Here is a 22,114-nt window from a genome sequence, read left to right as displayed (position 1 = left end):
GGAGGACAATGAATATTAAGCATCAGACCTCGTTCTGGATTCTGCATTCTTTGGGGAGTCAATGCACAGAACAGAGCACTAAGGTGATGTGTTCATGATGACCTGTGTTACCTAGCAGGTGGGCTGCTGAGCTTTGCATCTGCTTTTTTATAGGATATTTGGCTTCATCCCCAGATGTGATCCTTCTGGTATCTGTTAAAGCTAGATGGAATGGGACAAAAACATCAACCCAATTACAAGCCTCATCCTGGAAGGGTCTGAGTACTCCCTTGGAGATTAAGTCCCCTTGGTTTATGTAGAAATTAGTGGTTTTCAACACCTCAGGGAAAGGTTTTATTTTTATCTGTTCACTATTTCAAACACACATTGAACACACAAGATTGACCACAACTGTTAATGCATGTTTGGTTAGCATCATAGATGCTTCATTTGTGAGCTGCTGAGACATGCCACCTATTCTTGATAAGATGTTGTTGTTTAATGTGGAAATTTGTTCCAGCATGTCTTTTAGTGGCCTGTCCTTTCATTAACTATTTTGTGTTTTGTTGTGGTTTGTTTTTTTTTTTGGCAGAAAGAACCATATGTATTCTGAGAGTATTCTGAAAGGAGTTCTTGCACAAGGTGTTTGTAATTGTTAGAACTGAAATTACTTTTAGAATCAAAAACAGGGTGTCCTAAGATATTTTTCAGAAAATCATCAGGCGTGAAGACATGCTTATAAACTTTATTCCTATTTTTTCTTAGAAAAGAAACAAGGGTAGAATATTTATTCATAAATCCTCATTTCCAGAGGTGAATTTGTACTTCTTATGCTAATGAACTCATGTCCCAAGTTAATCAGCCTCTTCTGAACTTTTCTTTGGCTATTGTATTGTGCAAAGCAGAACATGGGCACAAAAAGTACAATAACATTCTGTTGTGTTCCTGGTTCTTCTTTTCCCTATGTAATTTGAAAGAATGACTATACCACACTACTTTTGAATACAACAGAAGCTAATAAAGTGTAATTGCACATGAATTCCAAGCACAAAAGGGTACTTATTTCTAAACACTAAGAGTACATTTTTTTCTAAAGTATTTTTTTGCAGAACTCTGTGATTAAGTATCAACAAAAATCACTCAGACTTTTTCTACCCTTACTGAGTATCTGAGTAGATCCCCACTCACAATTTCAGTTTCCTGGTACCTCTTGTTAATTAAACACAGCCAAGTGCTTCAGTCTTACCTATTTATGTCATTCACAGGATATTGCCAAAATCTGTCTAGTTATAACATTCAGAAAAGCCATTAAAACAATCTACCTGATAGAATAAGAGTGGCTTATGAACTTGTCATTTTCTTGGTCATTACAGCCTTGATTTTCAAAGGAGATGATTTTTGTCCCATGTCTACTCTTATCGAGATCTTTCTAATGAAGTTAATATATGGAAATACATCGATGCATTTCAGGTTTTTTGAAAATTAATCAGGAGGCCTCTTTGTCTATTTTGCATTTTTCAGATATTTTGTTTATTTTCAGATAAAACAGAAATGTAACAATGTCCCTATGTTGAAATAATAAATTTACAGGAAAAGAAAAACTTATGAAGTACATTCTCATAAAGCGTTTTACCACATACACATTTCATTTGTTAATATTTTACTTTTGTGACCGTGTTTCAGAGCAGAGAAGATAAAACTGCAATAATAGGAAGGCACTGTTCTTGTTATGGTCTGTCTCTAGCTACTGATGATTTTGAATTGGCATTCTTGCCTCTACATAGTGTGCTCAAAATTCTGCCTGGAAAAGAACAATTTTCAATTACATTCTGAAACAAAGGAAAATGGGGATTGGGTACTCTGCCATTTTCAAAGTGCCAAAATTCAGCACTTCTTTCTGGTATTAGCTTTCTATTTTCATCACTTTTTTTTTTTTTGTTTGTTTGTTTGTTTTGTTTTGTTTTTTGTTTCCACTTTACAGATTGCAAGGTTTTGATGCAAAGTCTGGGAAAACGCAGGGGGCTGATCCTACCCCTCTTGTTTCTTCAATCAACAAAAATTCATACATGGCAAAATTTTTAGGGCTGATGGGTTCTAACAGATAAGAGCATACATAAATATGGAATGAAGGAAGAGCTGATGAAGGACTAGGTTACAGACAAGCCTTTCCAGTAGAGCCTTTACTCTCCCTTTCCGTGATCCTACTGAATATCCAGATCTCCTTCTCTAAGCCCTTTGATCTCTGTTACCCACTTATAATACTCATTCACAAAAACTGATTAAATATAGTCATTATCACTTTTTTCTAGTGAAGGGAATTATATGCTTGTACAACCAGAAGCAATGTTCTTTCTTATTCCCCCAACCCAGGTTACCCCAAACTTGAAACTCTCACTCTATCTCAGTCTTCTTCTGTTCCCAGTCCAGCCCACACTAGCAGTATCTTCTTACCTAGAAGTGAAGGTGTGGAGTGGGGCCTCCAGCCTCATTGCTGTACACCAGCAGAGCATATCACAACCCCATATCGGGTTGGCCAGAAGTCCTCACTTTTCACCCTTCTTTTGGCAGCCATCAGTAATCTACCCAGCCCTCCTTACTGGCTTTTCCCCTGCCTTCCCTGTCTTCTGTCTGGTGTAAAGATGGAAAACAGAAGAAAACAAAAGAAAGCAGTGAAAGTAAAAAGCTCAGATATGTCGAAGACAGAAACCCAACTATATTATGACAAAATGTTGAAGAAAGGGATTCTTCTCACTTCCTGGAGCTGCTCCCCTGTGTGCCTGAGATGGACTATTAGCATCCTCTTTAAGTCTCTGAGGGTTTTATGACTATGTCGATATTAGCCCTCTCCACATTCTCAGACTTAACTGAAAAGTGTTCCTGGTTATGAAAGACCATGTAGATTTTCCAGACCGGTAATCAGCTGATTAGAAGAGCATGTCTTTCCTTAAGAAATAGGCAGCAATTAAGGTCTACAAAAGGAATTAAGACTATTTCAGGTCAATGGCTCAAGAGAGTTAAGGAGATAATGCCCAATTCTCACTGAAGCCTTCTGATCAAAAGGGACAGCCCTTGACTCCTTGTGGCACTTAGATAATGGTAGGCCACTTTCTTGACTGTTCTGTGAGCCTGTTTCTTATGTAGGACAATCTTGCCAAGGGCCAGATTTTCAAAGTCAAAATGAAAATAATTAGTTCTACTTTGAGACAGGGATATGGATCTCTAGAGATCCATAATTACATCCTTTATGATTCTGTAAGTATTAGGCAAAGTTTTCAAAAGAGCTGTAGAAATTTCCCACTGATTTCCATATGATTTAAACATTAACCTGCATCAATTATTTGAAAATGTTGTTAGGTGCCTACCAAGAACTTGCAGTCTTGCAGTTTGGCCTTCCATCACTCTTCAGGTTTCTGTCACATTCATTTTGATACAGTCTGATCTCTTCAAGCTGAAGATGCATAGACAGGATGTTGTCGAACAAATGATTATGTATGTATTTGAGAGGCTACATATCAAATTCATTTGGGCCCAAAATATCTTGTATTTAATGGAATGCTCAAAACTTTAATAGATTCAGCCCAAATAAACATCTCCTCACTGTTTCTAATAAGTACTTCTAAAATATCATTTACTGTAGTGACTCTTCATATTTTCCGTAGAAGCTGTACATGTTTAAATAATGATATCATACCTAACAATCTGTTCATTCAGCAGCTCTACATAAACCATCAATTGATGTCCAACAAATTCCAAATTGAAACAGGAGCTTGGGATGATTTTTTTCACTTTGCTTGGAATTTCTGTCATGGTACAGAAGACTATTCCCGTATGGTCCTGCAATTACCTATAAAAGCTTGTTATTAGCAGCACTAAGCTAAAATTCTAATGTTCTTATAACACTTGAGGAATTGACTTAGAAAAGTATGTTGTGTTCACTTTTTTTTTTTTTTTTCTGTTGTCACCTAAACATTTCAGATATTTATATTTCATTATTTTCCTTGGGACTTTGTCTCCCCTTGTGTTGCAGAACACCTAGCACTCGTCTCTTCTGTCAGCTCTGCACCTGATATAAAAATAATACACTACCTCACCACAGTTTAACCTCTTGATAACATGCTATTTTATGTCAAATTCAAGTTGAAATTAATTGATTTATGCAGTGCTGGCTGCTGTTGTGCACCACAAACATGTCACTTGCAAAATATATCAAAACCTTGACAATGAATAGCATTTCTCAAAACTTAAAACTAATGAGACATATCTTAACTGTTATGACTTATCGCAGATCTCCCTGAAGTCAGCAGTGCTGTGCCAGTACACCTAGGTTGTGGGACCGATCCGCAATCATTAGCAGTCATCTAGCAATGGTACTGTGTTGTGCTGCTTTCCTTTAAAACTTCGACAAAGAATTTTCTTTTTTCCAGGATAGAAAGCCTAGGAATTTTACACAGACTACTCAATAAAGATTTTCATTTAAAATGTCTGCAGTACCTTTTAGAAGCAGCGGGTGGCACTTGCAGAGCAACAATGTTCTGAGCTTTAGCTGCCTTTGCAATGGTTATAGTGGTTTATTGCTTTGTCCTTGTCATTTTGGACAAATTGCATAGGAATGCAGAACTCAGATCAAGTTCATACTAACAGGAATGAGTCATTTTCTCTGCCTGAAGTCTGTCCTACCAACAGCAGCAATGAAAGATACCAGTGCTTGTGGAAGAAGCACTACAAACAGACTTCCTAATTCTGTGTCCACAGGCATACTTGTATAAATAAACTGAAAGGAATATGGGAACCATGCTGTTTTATTCATGTTTTGATAGGAGTACACACATCCTATCTAAAATATTTTCATCCAGGAAGTATTATTGGTAGCTTGCTGACCTGTCACAGCTGTTCCTTACAGATCCAGGTAACCTGCAGGAGTTCCTTAAACGTGTTGTTGAAAACATATTTAACAGTAACAAATAATGTTAGGCGATTTGAGGACAGTGTCTTGTGCTAAGAAAAAATGCTTTATAACAGAACATTAGATGGCATTGTTATTTATGCACTAAGTGTACTTATAGCCTGCATAAATAAGTGAATAAATAAATAATGGTTAATGATGATACACTGAGGGTATCCTCAGTACATCACAATCTATAATAAAAAAAAATCATCAGGCTACATGGATATACAATAAAATAACCTTGGTATTGTATACTTATTTAATTTTGTATCATCTGATCAAGTAATGTGTTTTCCACATTAGCACTGCCAGTAATTTCCTCTGCAACATTCAAGAACTCGGCAGGTACCACAAGTTTTTAATTGCCAGCCTCCTACACCAGCATGCTGTATCCAGGCATTATTAAACAAAACAGTGATCATCAACCCCATTTGCTGTTTTTACAGTTCTATTGCATTTGCCTGGTGTGCAATGCAAATTTTGGAAATTAAATGGGAAGCAGATTTTTTTCTTTATCTTAGAACTAAGGGCACTAAAATCTATATTGATGTTTGATTTTCTTAAACATGTTGCTATTTGATTTACTGCTGAATCCTTTAAATATGATAAATGGATCATTTGTACACATTTAAAAATACTGTCTCATATTGCTTTGTCTGGCTTAAGCAAGGACTCCTAAGTCTTAAAAGCAATGAGGACCGTCATCTTCTAAAGGTGCAATCCTTGGAAGTGCCTGAGTTGTAGGTATTATCAGTTCCATTTTGGAATCAGTCCATCAGTATGCTTAGACCAGTTAATGCCCAAGTACATACTGCTTCAGGGGTGAGTTTCACATCTATTCTTTTGTTAACCGCACTGTCTAGAGAAAGGATACAGAAGTCCCTAGAAGCCTAGCGTGCCAGATGTATGTAGTCCTCAGTCTAGACCTGTTAGCAGCTTTTCTTGAGATGTTATTACTTGCTGGCACTTGATGGCTTGGAAGGCACTAAATGTATCTGCACATGTGCCCAGCCTCCCTATGAACTCCCACTTTTCCAGGGCACCTTCCCTTGTTGACAGGCTGGGTGAATTTTCCTTCTTGGGCCACATGATTAATGCCAAGGTGTTCTGGCATCTGTTTTAAACACCTAAAATAAGTCATCTATGGCAGATAGCAAGCTGTAGAAATTTTCAGGAAAAATTATTTGACTCAGCTTTTTTTCTGAAATTGGATGAATAAAAACTGGATTTGGAAGGAAATTAATGTTTTCAGTATTTGAAATATTTTACATTTCTAAGACACGTCAACAAGCAAGTAATTGACATTAAAAATAAAAGCTAAGGATTGGCATAGGAAGGCCAAAAGCTGCAAGATAAGACTAGGATTTTACATATTCCTCAAGAAATTTGCTCTGTATGACCATTTTGATCTTTTTCCACTAACATTTTCCTGTAAAAAAATACCAGTGCCACAAACTGTGAAAAATATCTGTATGACAGACAACATTATGTGTTTAATTTTATATACACTCAACACAATGTTTCATTGGTCTGTCAGTGTGCATGCTGTTTTATGGCAATTAAAAAATACACTTTTTTCTTAATTTTATAGCTCCGTAAATCTGTTTTCAGCATCAGAGCAAGAAATCTTCTTGAAAAAGAGACAGCAATCAATAAAATTTTAAGGTAGGAATCAGCAGTGATTTGGTGTTGTCTTGAATGTCAACTGATTTCTCCTAACTTTGCTTCTCATTAATATTACTGCATGTACAATATTTATGATAACCTGTCCCTTTGTAGTACATCTGTTGTCTTCATTATCAATGATAAATTGCTCTTTGGGTATATAATGTGTTTGAACAGCAAGGAGAGAGAGATTTCTTCAACTCTGTGCTGTGTAGAAGGATTGTGTTTCAGTTCCTTTCACTTCTTCCTTCAAAATTAACCCAAACATATCTCTTCAGAGGCAATGCTACTTTGCCTAAAGAATTCCAACCTAGTTCTTGTGTAGACATGCAAATAAATATTCATAGGGATTGTGCACTTGAAAGCATAGACTTCAGATAATCATATTCCAAGTAGGAGACATACAATGAAAAAGACTTTAAAACTGTGACTTCTGTAGAAGATATCCATGAATGTTTTAATAATAATCACTCATTTTGGTACTCCATAAAAAGTAAATACTCAGTACTGTAAGGAAATAACACACTCCCAAGTCTCTAAGACCCAAGTTTAAAGCTATTGTCTGTGTAATGCCATGCTGCAGTTTTTCATGCCACTGTCTGTTTCACTTTAGAATGATTATCATTGATACAATATGTATTAGCAATGTCAACAAATTATAGATCATTTGTATTTTATATTCACATTGTCACCAAAGCAGGTTCCTTTCTAGAATGCTGTGACTGGGAAATGACTTGTCCCAGGGAAATAATCAGTATAAGCACGAATAACTGATTTGAGAAGTACAGCTGTGGGATTAGATGAAGTATGGCAGTGTTTTATGGGAAGCAGTGCACTAAGAATTCAGTGTGAGTTCTGAATTGTGTTGTTTGAAAAATGCCTTCTACTTACATGCTATTTGAGAAATATTACAGCTCTTCAGTTCTTTTAGTATTCTGTAAGAATACAGCACAGAGAGAACTGTAGAAATCAATGTGCAACTTTATCTGTCTTGAAACCCATTGTAATGAAAACACAAACAATTACAAATTCAAGTGAATGCTCTTTGTCAAAATATTAACAAGAAATATAACTGAAAGGCCATAAGTATTAATTTTTAAGAAAACTTAGGGCTCTCTTTATGAGCATTTCAAGTCTGTGAATATACTTTGATTTTATGGGCATCGCTGTTATGGATGAATGAATACCTGTTTCTTTGTCTTAATCAAAAAGCTTTAAAAATATGGTTTTACTGAAACACTTCATGGCAGTGTTTCAGTAAAGAATTCATAATAAAATTCTTTGCTATATTCTTTGATATTAAGTTATATATATTTATACATATGTTCTTTGCTATTATGTTATATATTATTACATTATCAAAATTTTATTGATGCTTCTAGGGTTACACAAATTTCAGTTTCTTTGGCATTTTCCTTACACTATACCACAGAGAAAACATGGACAGAGAGAATACCTCACTTTATATATACATATATATTGTTTATTTAAACTGTCACATCTGTAGGGGCTCAATTTCTGGTGAGTTCTTCCATCAGCCCTGAACTTCCTCCTTTTCAGGAGAAGTCTGAAGCAGAGTGGGAGGAGAATCCAAATGAACCTTTGTTTGAACTTCACAAGGTTTTCAGAGGTACCAGGACAGAATCAGAAATCAGTCCCTCCAATTTCAGTCCCACTGACTTCCTCTTGGTCCTTTAGAGCCTGGCTTCTGCCAAATCTATTTATCAAGGAGGACTTCTCATCAATTCATCTCTGAATTCTTCTGAAGAAAAGATTCAGAGGCAGAAGAAGAAAGTTTTAATCTAATAATTTGTTAAACTATTATTTTAATTATTCTATTTAAATTGATAATTTAATCTACATTTAATGTACTTTCCCATCTACTTCCTGTGTCATGATTGGTGAATTTTCGAGGAACATGGAGAAAAGGAGAGAACTTCTGTCAACTAAGCAAAATGTGGGATCGTATGTCCTCCAGTGCTTTATAGGGCTGCACGTAAATCACTTACAAAGAAACAGTCTTTAATCTCCTCTTAATCTCCTCAGAATCGTTTAATCGCCTCAGAATTGTAAAGTAGGCTCTGAACTGTGACATATCCACTGCATGTTCCAGCATAAAAAGGTTGTGTTCATGGTATATCTATTTGGTGGGCGTGCTAGTAGAGAGCATTGCCAATGATGGGCATGCTGGTGCTGAGCACTGCCAGTTTTTCCATGATAATAGTGCAGGGGAGCTTTATAAACAGAAAAAGAAGTGATAAAAAAGGATAATCTTTACACCTGAAAATTTGGATTCAGCTCAAGGAACACAGGAAAACCCAAATGTGCAAGAGATGGGAGATTCTTTTTCTCATTTTTACTTTCATCATAAAAGCTATATACTCTGAACCTCAGCCATTCTGAATATCTGACAAAAGAAGAAATGACATTTATGCCAAGAACAATAAGAGAAAATTCAAGTCATCCCTTCTGAAAAGATTCCTTCTAAAAGTCTTTTTAGTTTTTGTCTACCTGAATTAAGTATCATTTATCTAAAGCAATGCCTCTTCAAGGTAAAGCTGCCTACAGGCAACTTCAACTTGATCAGATTGCTGTAATAAAAAGAGCATTTTAAGTCTGTTCTGGCTTAAGCCCACCTCTTACCTTTTTCCCCTTAGTTTTTAAACCTGGAAAAATTACATTTTAATTGAATTCTAAAGGTTTCAACATAACCAAGTAGGAGGAAAAGAGGTATGGTTACTCTTCTCTTGTGCATCTTCCTCTATCCAAAGTTTGTTTTTCTCCTTGTGTGAAACACTGAACTGCTGCTTGACATCTTCCCCCAAGAGGAAGAAGAAGGGCATAAACTGTCCTAACTATGCAGAGTTACGGTTCATACATTCAATTCTAAGTGTCTCACCTGCTCATCTATTCTTACATTATGCAACAAAAGGGACTGCAAGTCCCTCAAAGTAGAGGCTACCTCAGGTCTTTCCATTATCCTGTAAGTTTCTTACTCTATTTCAGGTGAACCACCTATTTTCTGAAGAGCCTTGCTTGCAAACAAGCCTTCACTTTTTCCTCTTGAGGTCTTGGTGCAGTCAGCCCTGGAAGCAGAGTCACCTCTGACAGTATCAGAGCACAGAGCAGCCTGATTCTTCACATAAATCAAGAGCTTAACCCTTCTGAGGAAAATGAAGGAATATAAAAGTGAGTTATAGCCAGTTAGCATAACTTTTTCAAAACAAGATCACATTTAGTATGAATTACAACCAGCTCCATTTTTTCCCAAAAATGAAGATGCATTTTCCTCAGCAGCAATAGCCACTTCTAGCAAATTTCATTCCTCCTGTGTATCTTCAGTGTTTCCCACATTTTATCAGTCTCTCTTGATATGTTCACTGTTCTAACTGAAACCAGGACATTATCTTAAAAGCAAATTCTGTGCATACAGTTCTTTTGACCTTCATTCCTTGTGGGATTATCATCTAAAAATGAGTGTCTAGTTCTTGATTGTTCCCACTGGCTTTTTGAAGTGGTGGATGTGGAGAAGATCCAGTTGAAATCTTATCTATAAAGTAATCTATTATTTACAGTGCTAAGGATAAATTGTGAATGAAGTAGAACAGTGGGGAAACTGAGCAAATTAACAGTAGTCTCACATAGGTCAAAATATAATCAAAGTATCCATAGTGGTGCAGAACATGATTCTGGTGTTGTCTATTAAACCATACTTCATAGAATCATAGAATAGTTGAGGTTGGAAGGGACCTCTGAAGGACATCCTATCAAGCCCCCTAGGCTCTGTGCTCAAACAAGGCCAACCAAAAGCTGTTTTCCCTGGACCATGTCCATCTGGCTTTTGAAGATCTCTGAGGAGGGAAACTCGACAACCTCTCTGGGCAACCTGTGCCAGTGATCAGTCACTCTCATGTACGGGCTTATGCCCATGTTTTCTAAAACACAAGGAATAACTTGAAAGTTTTATGGTCTGTTGATAAGGAAATCAAACTCACTAAAATCACCAAAATTCAGTGTATTATAAAATATATCGTGACAGGTTTGGAAACTAGCATTTTTTAGACAAGTAGCTTTTTATTTGCTTTCCGTTATAGCTGATACTATATATAGTGAAACTGTAAACTGGTCCTAGGCATCTGCAACAGGATTTTCACTGTTCTGGTCAAAGTTTGTCTGATGCTTTTACTGGGCCTGAGGGAATAACACAACTTATGCCTAAGTGCTTAAGTTTCACAAACAGCTAATTCAGTGAAGTGAATTTATCATATGTCTGAAACTGAAACTGCCATGAGTGCTTCTAGGGGAAAGAAAAACAAAGAATTGCTTGAATTAAATATCCAGTTCTGCTAATTTGATAATATGGTACAAGATATTTAATCCAGGCTGTGTTCATACAAATATATCATTAAAATACAGTGATTTTTTCTGAACAATGAAGCAAGCAAAAAATGACTTTCAGTGTGCTTCTAGGAAAGTTATAAAATTAATCTATGAATAAATTCTCTCTGGACAGTAATAGAGTGATATAATACACCTCCTCCCATAAGGGTCTGAGCAAACATTTATCATTAGTTTGTTTATCACAAAAACACAGACGTATTGGTTGGAAGGGAACTTTAAAGCTATGTTGTCTAACCACCCACTTGAAGTAGGTCTACTGCTAACCTTGATTCAGTTTTACATTTTCCATTTTTACATTTTTACAGTACTTCATTACCCTACTCTTGAGAAAGGTTTTCCCTATGTCCGGTCTGAACCCTGCAACCCACAGTTTCTGGCCATTGTTGACTTTTCTGTCATCTTTGATTAACAAGAGCTTAGCTCCATGCTTTAACATCCTCTTTACCAATATAAAGAAGCCCAACTCCCTCGATGTTCTTTGGTAGTCTCCCTGTATTGGCCACCTGCCAATTGGGTAACCCCAGTGTACATGCTCCAGTGTTTCAGCATCCCTCTTGGAGTATCCCAAACTGTCCCCCAGGTGCAGCATCTCCAGCTCAAACTAAAGGAGAAATAATAACTTCCCTCCATCTGCTGACTACACTCCTCCTTAATATAGTAGGCAGTTCGCCTTATTCATGGTAGGAACATATTCAATGTACATCCAGTTAGCTCCATCCCAGCCAGACACAGTGCACAGTGTAACTCCCAGATCCTTTTCCTTAGCCAGTCATTCCACAGCCCACATGGATGCATGGAGGTATTCTGCACAAGGTGTGAAATGTTTCACGTTTCCTTGTCAAACCTACTGAAGCTTTTGATGTCTATTCCTCGTGTTTATCAGTTCTAAATCACTTACAAGAAGTTCCTCTGCATATAATTTACATTTTGTCTTAAGTGTGTGATTTCATTCTTCCTAACTGCCAGGCTTTAATACTATGCATTTCTCAGGACAAATAATCTAGTTAAGCTCAGATGATGATGATTGTCATGAGGTACAACATCCAGATTTAGTCACTACCTTCTTAAATCTCCATGAGCATATGACATCACAGGATTTCTTCTGTAAACACAAGCAGAAAGAAATACCGGGATGCATATATCCATTGGAAAGAAGTTACCCTGATTTATGTTTTTAGTGCCAAGTGATAGACCCACCATATTATAGATCACTGTGATAAATAGCATTGTGGTGACATTGGGTTAGTGGGCTGTGAAGGCTGCAGGTATTGCAAAGCAAGTTAGCTAAACATCTGCCCCAAATAGTGTAGATACCATCCATTCTGCTTTGAGAGAGATGATAAATTAGTTGACCCCTTGAGATTCCTTCTGCTCAGTTGATTCTATCAATTCTTCTATAATTCTCTTCTGTAACCCAAGGGAAATAATAATTATTCTAACAACTGGTAGAAGAAATGCTGAAACAGCAAGGCAGGGAAGACAATGAGAATACAAAACTCTCTAACACATGTAGCACAAAGTATTTTTCTAGCATGACAGTATGATTGAAGGTGATGGCACTGAAAAGCATTCTAAGCTTCTCATTTTTGTTCCAGATCTCACTTTTGATCTATACTCCTATTATTTAGGTGTCTTAATTAAAAAGAAGGAAAAATACCAGAGAAGAGTGAAAAACAGAGTCATAGTGGGGAAAGTAGACAGCCTTTTGCAAGATGATGCCATGCTGTCAAGAATAGCATTTATCCAACCATAGGTAGAGCAGAATGGTGAATAGAGTGGTCCCTCCAATAGCATATAGGTTTTTTGTGTTAAAAAAAAAAAAAAAAAAAAAAAAAAAAAAAAAAAAAGGAGATTAAATTCATTAGAAAATATGAAATATCACCAGCTGGGTCTTGTGTGAGCTTCTCCGAGTAATCATTTGCATAGCAGAGAATGAGCAATAAGTCACGCACTGTGTCAACTTAGAATTGCAATACCCTTGGAAAGTGAAAATATTTTTCCAAGGTTGAAATTCCATTTCTCAGTCATCAGAGGAGTTCTGTCAACTATCTTAATGGAAATCTTCTAGCCAGTGAAAGAAAGATATGGTTGCTGTGTTTAGCTATAGCACACTTACTAACCAAATCTCTGAATTAAATTAAGTACTAATTTCTGGCAAAATAATGTACCATATGTGGTTGCCAAAATTCAGTAAAAGCAAACTGAAACAAATGAGCAAACAAGTAAAAAAAAAAAAACAAAACAAAACACCAAAATGCTGCAAGTTCAGTGCCTTCCTGGAAAGCAGATGTTGCATATTACAGGATGTCAGCAGTGTGCAGTGTTTCATTTCAAACCGTATTTGGTCCCTGTTACATGGAAGACCACTCAAAGACATGCTGTAAGTCTGGAGCATATACATAAATATTTTGCTTAGTACAGCCCTGGAAGGAAAGTACCCAAAAGTGACAGCTGCACTTGTACTTTCCCCATCCCTGTTGCAGAGAAGCTGGTATTACTTACTGTTGATTGGTGCATTGCTTGATCTTTGCACACTTAGAGAATTAAGTCTTGTGGGAACATAAATTCTACAGAAAACTGAAAAAATACTTCAAAGATAAGTCTTGCTAAAACATGGAAAAGGCTCACCAAATAACTGGTTATGGTGCAGAGTGGGAGTCATTACCTTGGAAATAACATATTTTAATGGAAAATCTGTTGCTGTTTTATCGTTTTTGTCTCTTAAATCATGCTCTTTTTTCCCAGAAAGCCAATCTGACTTGTCTGAACGCACTACCTCAGAAATTATCATATATGCTGAAAATTCTATGCCATCACCAACATATTTCTTCATAGGGCCTGCACTAGGCAACGCATGCTGAGCGGATCCTTTGAGGGGCAGCCTGCAAAGGAAAGGTCCATTCTTAGTGTCCAGCATCATATACGACAAGAACGCAGGTAAAAACAGACAGAAAGAATGGTTTAAAAATGTTCTTAACATGAGGGTGATGAACAGAGTTAAATTTGAGCAATACCTGGCATGTGTAAAAATGAAATGAATTACATGTACAGAGAGCTGAATTCTACATTCTTCACTGTAAATGTAATGAAATTCATTGTAGTGTATAAATGGAAAAAAAGCCTTTTTATTTCAAATGTCATTTCCTTTGCTGACAACAAAGCTATCAATTTAAAGATCAGAAGGAAAGAAATTGGCTTATGTTAGACCAGATTGAAAACAATTGAAGTACATATAAGCTTCTGATGTTAGCAAGAAAAAAAAATGATAAGAATATGAGATATTGTATGGCTGGAGAACAGTGCTTTATAATGGCCATCCTATAAAGGTCAAAGTTTCATCTTGAGATATATCGTTAAATTGATTATGATTGTTTCAGGTCACTAAGACATGGTTCCAACAGCCAGCGAATCAGTAGAGGAAAGTCTCTTGAAACATTGACTCAAGATGTAAGTCCTCAAAAAAAGATGGTTTCAACTTGGGAATACAAGAAATATGAATATGTACTAGATAGTAAATGCTTGTATAAGGCTAATATTTTATCTGTGATCTTGCTTACAGTTTGTCTTTTGAGATCTTGAAATCACAAAACAAATACTGTAATTGCATTTATATTATCCTCAGAGAAATTGCCATGGTTTTATCACTGATAGGCTTATTGGTTTTGGGGTACTTGCTGAGATAGATTTGCTGAAGCTGTAGACACTACATTAGGAACACAAAAATTGCTATGCGGGACACCTTAAAAGGCCTTAATCTAGAATTACACAAATAATTCAGCATGGCAAAAAACACTTCAAAATTCACAGTGAAAGCTTAACAATATTTTCTAAACACATGAACTGTCAGACAAAAGGACAAAGACTAAAAGGGAGAACTGTAATCAAGGTTTTCACTGTGCTATAGTTTCACACAGTTAAGTGCATTTTCACTCATGCTAATTCATAATGATATTATGTGGATCTCTGTGATTATCATAGAATCATAGAATCATAGAATATCCTGAGTTGGAAGGGACCCTTAAGGATCATCAAGTCCAACTCTTGACACTGCACAGGTCTACCCAAAAGTTCAGACCATGTGACTAAGTGCACAGTCCAATCTCTTTTTGAATTCAGACAGGCTCGGTGCAGTGACCACTTCCCTGGGGAGCCTGTTCCAGTGTGCAACCACCCTCTCTGTGAAGAACCCCCTCCTGATGTCCAGCCTAAATTTCCCCTGCCTCAGCTTAACCCCGTTCCCGCGGGTCCTGTCACTGGTGTTAATGGAGAAAAGGTCTCCTGCCTCTCGACACCCCCTTACGAGGAAGTTGTAGACTGTGATGAGGTCTCCCCTCAGCCTCCTCTTCTCCAGGCTGAACAGGCCCAGTGACCTCAGCTGTTCTTTGTACGTCTTCCCCTCCAGGCCTTTCACCATCTTCGTAGCCCTCCTCTGGACACTCTCCAACAGTTTCATGTCCTTTTTACACTGTGGTGCCCAGAACTGCACACAGCACTCGAGGTGAGGCCGCACCAGCGCAGAGTAGAGCGGGACAATCACCTCCCTTGACCTACTAGCGATGCCGTGCTTGATGCACCCCAGGACACAGTTGGCCCTCCTGGCTGCCAGGGCACACTGCTGGCTCATATTCAACTTGCTGTCTACCACGACCCCCAGATCCCTCTCTTCTAGGCTGCTCTCCAGCGTCTCATCGCCCAGTCTGTACGTGCAGCCAGGGTTTCCCCGTCCCAGGTGCAGGACCCGGCACTTGCTCTTATGGAACTTTATGCGGTTGGTGATCGCCCAGCTCTCCAACCTATCCAGATCCCTCTGCAAGGCCTTTCCACCCTCATTCGAGTCCACAACTCCTCCAAGTTTGGTGTCATCAGCAAACTTGCTCAAAATACCTTCTATTCCTACATCCAGATCGTTTATAAAAATATTGAAAAGTACCAGCCCTAAAATGGAGCCTTGAGGGACCCCACTGGTGACCGCCCGCCAGCCTGACGCAGCCCCATTTACCATAACCCTTTGGGCCCTGCCCGTTAGCCAGTTGCTCACCCATCGTATGATGTTTTTATTTAGCTGTATGGTGGACATTTTGTCCAGTAGGATCCTATGGGAAACCGTGTCAAAAGCCTTGCTGAAGTCCAAAAAAATCACATCAGCTGGTTTCCCTTGGTCCACCATACGGGTGATCTTATCATAAAAGGAAATCAGGTTAGTTAGGCAGGACCTACCCTTCACAAACCCATGCTGGCTGGGACCAATGACTGCTTTGTCCCCCAGGAGCGCCTCAATAAGTTTGAGAACCATCTTCTCCATGATTTTACCAGGCACTGACGTGAGACTGACAGGCCTGTAATTGCTAGGGTCTTCTTTCTGACCCTTCTTGAAAATTGGCACAACATTTGCCAACTTCCAGTCTACCGGGACCTCTCCAAATTCCCAGGATCGTTGAAAAATAATTGAGAGAGGTTCCGCGATGGTGTCTGCCAGCTCTTTCAGCACCCGGGGATGAATCCCATCCGGACCCATGGACTTGTAGGGATCCAGGTGGAGTAGCAAATCCCTCACACGTTCAGGGTCGGTTGGGAGTTTGTCATCCCCACCGTCCCAGTCCTCCAGCTCAGGGCACCCTGGGTCCCGAAGCCCATCATCGGCATTGAAGACAGAGGCAAAGAAGGCATTAAGCGTCTCTGCTTTGCCTATGTCATTGTCTGTGAGGAGACCTTCCCTATCAAGGAGCGGCCCTATGTATTCTTTAGTTCTCCTTTTTCCATTCACATATCTAAAAAAAACCTTTTTATTTTCTCTCACAGACACAGCCAGCTTCAACTCTAGGTGTGCTTTGGCCACTCGAACTTTCTCCCTACAAACACGAACAGCATCCCTGTATTCTTTCCATGACACCTGGCCCTCCTTCCAGTAGTGAAACACTCTCTGTTTCCGCCTAATCTCCATTAGAATGTTCCTGGTCAGCCACGCCGGCCTCCTGCCCCGCCTGCCTGACTTGCGATATTTAGGAATTGCCTGATCTTGTGCTTCTAGGAGGCATCGCTTAAAGAATGACCAGCACTGGTGGACATCGAGGCCTTCAAGAGCAGTTTCCCAGGGGACCTTACGTCAAGGGGAGATTTTTGTCTCTCCATTTGCAAACTATGACAGCCATTTTCATACTTAAAAACAACTGCCTAAAAAGTAATTGTTGACTTACTCCCCATAGTGGTAGAAAGGTGTAGGTATCTAATATTTTAAACCAGGGTGTGGCTTTGACTGTGCCTGAAAGGACACCCAACATTACCACTCCAGAAGTGGTCCAAAGAATCATTTAACTCTGAGCAGTAATATTGTACCCTCCATTTGATGAGCTTAGGCTACCATCTTCACTCAGCTTCCCCCTTCTGTGTGTCTGTGCGGTCGCTCCCTGGGTGTTGTGCACAACTTGCTGTCTTCCTTTGTTTTGTCCAGCAGTTAATCAGAGAATGATAGAATCATTAATGTTGGAAAAGGTCTCCCAAGACTATCTGGTCCAACCATCCTCCTACCACCAATATCACCCACTAAACCATGTCCCTTAGCACTATGTCCAACCTTTCCTTTAACAGCTCCAGGAATGGTGACTCCACCACCTCTCTGGGCAACCCATTCCAATGCCTACAAACTCCTTCTGAGAAGAAATGATTTCCTAATTCTAACCTGAACTTCCCCTGGTGCAACTTGAGGCCATTCCCTCTAGTCTTATGGCTAGTTATCTGCAAGAAGAGGCTGACCCCCAGCTCCTCATTGATGTAGCAGGCTCTAGAAAGCAAAAGTGTGGTTAAAGCCTTATCCTTCCCAACTGCTGTCCTTGGTAGCTTTGATGGTATTCATTCTAGTTTGGACACATCAACTGTGTTTCCAGAACCTTTGGTTTTAATGTTAATAGTTGCAGGACTTCTCACATGAAATTAAAACTGAAATGAACCTTGCTGAAAATAAAAACAACCTTGTTCTGTAGATAGAAAATACTGCACGAGATGATTGGCTGAGTTGATGTGCCGTGTATCTGGAAAGAAAGATTTTTCATTTGAATATTCCTATGTAAAATACCATATCTTACTTTAATCTGAAACATTAAAAAACAATAATCCATGAACCTCATTGAAAAGGGATCATTTTCTTTCTAGCACTCCAACACAGTGAGATACAGAAATGCACAGAGAGAAGACAGTGAGATAAAGATGATCCAAGAAAAAAAAGAACAGGCTGAAATGAAAAGGTATTTAAAAATCAACAGTCTAAGTGCACACTTTTCTGCATTAAGTATTTTCTATATGAAGGAAAAAGTATTGATGAAAAAAAAAAAAAAGAATATTTTTTGCCAGGTATAATGCATATCACTTAGTAATTACTCTGTATTTTAAAAGGAAAGTCCAAGAAGAGGAGCTTCGAGAGAATCATCCATATTTCGACAAACCACTTTTCATAGTTGGTCGTGAGCACAGATTCAGGAATTTCTGCCGGGTTGTTGTACGAGCTCGCTTTAATGCGTAAGTTTATTTCATACCAACAGTTGGGTCAGACGAGTGTTTGCGTTCTTTCATGTTCTCTGAAATCTAGGCATAACTTTTCTTTTGAAAGGGAAACTGCCTACCATGTGGTCACAACAACAGCTGGCAGCCAGTTGCCTTTGGGGGTAGCCTTGCTCTGGAGGACAGGAACCAGTAAAATGCTGTGTAAGGATAAACACACTTGAGTAGTCTGCAATGCAGAGATGGAAGAAGACTGTGGGGAAACTGCAGGGTAGTGTTTTATACTGCCATTTTTAGGCCTTGGTGAACCAATTTGCTGTTCTGTTCCTGTCCTCATTATAAGGCAAGAAGTAACACCAACAGTTACTCACAGAGTAGAAAAAAGTGAAGATAAATGAATCCCACCTGTGCTCACCTGAGGACTCCTTAGCCTAGAGACTGAGAATGGGATGGGGGAGGTGTTCAGCTGTGGGAGATAGAAGCAGAAAAGCAGAAACCAGCTGAAAACCAGGAATATTCGGTACCTAAACTGTAGGTGTATGTGAGTCCACACTCAGTCCGCAAGGAACAGGTGTACAAGTAGCATGATATAAAGTTATCTTACAACTCTTCTTTTGAACTTCTCTCTGAGGCTAGCACCCCTGTTGAGGGTGCACATAATCCTAAAGGGGTTAACGCACATCATCTTACCAATAAAGTGTGAGACAGAAGATAGCTCAAGGACATGAGCTTGGCACTTGAAAGATCTGGTTTGAGATTTTTCTCTGTGCCCTTCAACAAATTACTTTTAGCTAGAACAGGAATGTTAGATACTCAGCTTTACAATACCTATATTTAAGTGTTCTGCCATTTATGCAGGACATCCTTGAGTTAGGTGCCTAGCTTTTCCATGCAGCCACTAACTTCATTGTGGTCCACTGGCCCATGAATTTGAAAAAGCAAAACCAAATACACAAACACACATCTGAAATACGTGTCGGTGCCTGCTAGAATTCTGGACTGCCTAAAGGTAACAGGATATTTATATTAACAACAGTTTAATTAAAATGGTTGTAATTATGTGAGAAAATATGATTTAGTTAAACAATTTTTGTTTGTTTCAATCATGCCTACTTTATAAATTGCCACCCCCGGCTTGCCAAGCAAGATACTCTTAGAGATCTTTTCAAACTGTTAAGGTACATACTTTTTTTCTAGTAAAAAAGGCTGAGGAATGCCATTGTATATGAAGTGGGAAAGAGGTATGAGTTTAAGAAATCACAAAAATCAGTGGGTTCATTGACAAGGCACCAAAACAAGTATATTCTGTATACTGAAGTGTGCAAGTGGCTGAGCCTGTCTGTGGAAGATACGACTTGTTCTCCTTGTATGCATCTTGCATTCTTGCAATCCATAACCATGAAATCTCTTCTAGTGGTAATGCCTCAAGTCAGGTCAGTCCTTTTTTCACTTTAAGCTCAGTGAGGAAGTGATGGCAATTTCACATCCCAATGGCTCCTATATCCCTCACATGGGATATAGGATTCCTCAGTGCAGATCCTCTCTCTGCATGATTTGCTACAAGGATTTGAAAGATATGTAAAAAGTGCCCTTAACAACTGGGACAGAGGAGAATTCTTGGATAGGATTCTTACAGCTTCTCCTGCTGAAGCCATTCTGTGTTATATAAAAAGCCTAAATAATTGCTGGAACAAGATCTTAACTCATGTCACCTAGATACGTTATTACATACAGAGCAGTTCTTACCCTCTGAGGCTGCCTAATGGGTGTTTGGATATTGTAGGTGAAGCAAGACAATTTTGGAGGAAAAAATCAGATGTGGAAAGTCTAGAAATATTAATCAGGAAATGACTGAATGAGTAATAAAAGAAATGAGGCTTGTGGAAGAAATTTTATGTCAAGTCCAATAGGTTTTGAGGTAAAAGGAAAGAACTCCTGAGGAAGCACTTTGGAACATAAAATTCAGTAGCAGGTCACCCCCAAGGAAAAGTGAAAATTAAGTCCTTGGTTACAAAAACAAGACCTAAAAAATTAGCCAGCTAAACAGTCATTACAGAAATTACATGTAGACCATGAATCGGTACTAGCTATGTTGACAATATGACTAAAATTGTGTAGAATTAAACAAAACTTATACAGACATTTGAAATTAAGCCAATATAAAATGTGTCCTTGATTTTGGTTATGAATTATGTTGAGGTGATGGATTCATGGTATAATGGCAATGCTGACGAGAATAAAATGTAAATGACTGTATCTTTTCTTCTTTTTATAGTTCTAAAACAGATCCTGTTACTGGAGCTGTGAAAAATACCAAATACCATCAGCTTTAGTAAGCACTGCAAAAGTAACTTTGCTTGGTCACATAAGCCTGCAATATAAGTGAGCACACACATGCATGTGTGTGTGTATGTGTGCATGCACATATGTATATCTCTTCTTTCCCCAGAAAGGTTTTTCTCTCCATGGATTTGTATGGGGAGGAAGATGAATAGGATTATTTTTTATCAGTCTTCTTTCTTTAGTTGTTTGTAATTTCCCTAGTTTTACTACATATTTGTGAAATAGTGAAACCTTTGACATTTCTCAGTTTAATTTACTTTTCATAGGGAATTGTTTAACTGTGGTATAGACAAAACACAAATGACATAGTATTCAGCCTTTCTGTACTGCTTATCCTTATGTATTTTTAACAGTGACTTGCTGGGTTTGGTTACTTACCTGGACTGGGTCATGATCATTGTTACTATATGCTCCTGCATTTCCATGATGTTTGAATCCCCGTTTAGAAGAGTTATGCATGCTCCAACACTCCAGGTACTGACAATGAATCATATTACCTCTAATGAAGCACAGCCACCCTGTGTTTCTTCACTGCTTTTGCTAAATTATAATTTCTCTGCTTTGATTTTCAGATTGCTGAATATGTTTTTGTAATATTCATGAGCATTGAGCTTAATCTGAAGATTATGGCAGATGGCCTGTTTTTTACACCAACAGCTGTCATAAGAGACTTTGGAGGAGTTATGGACATATTCATATATCTCGTAAGTTTTTATATTTATGGGAGTTTTATGTAGCATTCTTAATTTTGATCTCTTTGCATATATAAATGTTGACGAGTGTTAAAAGGTTTGGCTCAGCACCCTGGTGCAAATGCAGTAGTGTACTTTGTGTACAAACACAACTGTATTCATCTGCAATACTGTCAGTTATGCGTACAAATATGTGTTCAGACATTTAAGAATACACAGACGTTTGGTAAGTGTCTGGCAACTCAATGTAGGTTTTACATTTTATGGTCCCTTTTAAGTGTTTATTTGTTGATCTGTTTTAAGTATTAGATCTCATTTCATTCCAATGTAAGCTCAAGATCTCTGACCTTGCTTTAGCATTTTTATGCAGGAGAATCTGCGTATCTATTTCTTTGTCATTCATTGCTTCCTCCCCTCTTGACAGTTCTTCTGCTTTATAGAAGATATTTCAAAAGCCTCCGCTATTTGACAGAAGGACACATCCTTGTTGTTGGTGTTGCTGTAGCAGAAGGAAAACAAAGCAGTCGTTCTGTTATTGCATACCTATCAGAAACTGTTCTTAAGAAATTGTTCTCCAGAAATTTCTTGCATTCCTCTT

At 38.2% G+C, this 22,114-nt stretch overlaps 1 protein-coding gene across 2 annotated transcripts in view; it reads left to right on the top strand.

Moving 5' to 3' along the window:
* Nucleotides 1–22,114, top strand: part of NALCN (sodium leak channel, non-selective) — a gene marked incomplete at both ends in the record, with an annotated part of 218,699 nt that overhangs the window by 171,179 nt on the left and 25,406 nt on the right. For both annotated transcript variants that reach the window (XM_084305464.1, XM_084305463.1), the window contains 8 exons: nucleotides 6,516–6,589; nucleotides 13,826–13,927; nucleotides 14,368–14,437; nucleotides 18,137–18,228; nucleotides 18,377–18,499; nucleotides 20,757–20,813; nucleotides 21,178–21,298; nucleotides 21,397–21,528. In XM_084305464.1, coding sequence (XP_084161590.1) covers nucleotides 6,516–6,589; nucleotides 13,826–13,927; nucleotides 14,368–14,437; nucleotides 18,137–18,228; nucleotides 18,377–18,499; nucleotides 20,757–20,813; nucleotides 21,178–21,298; nucleotides 21,397–21,528 — 771 coding nt within the window. The remainder of the gene's footprint in view (nucleotides 1–6,515; nucleotides 6,590–13,825; nucleotides 13,928–14,367; nucleotides 14,438–18,136; nucleotides 18,229–18,376; nucleotides 18,500–20,756; nucleotides 20,814–21,177; nucleotides 21,299–21,396; nucleotides 21,529–22,114) is intronic.

This window comes from Netta rufina (genome assembly GCF_964035555.1).
Source record: "Netta rufina genome assembly, chromosome: 1".
NCBI classification, from domain to species: domain Eukaryota; kingdom Metazoa; phylum Chordata; class Aves; order Anseriformes; family Anatidae; genus Netta; species Netta rufina.
The sequence above is the reverse complement of the archived record's forward strand: the minus strand, read 5'-3'. Positions and strand labels throughout refer to the sequence as shown.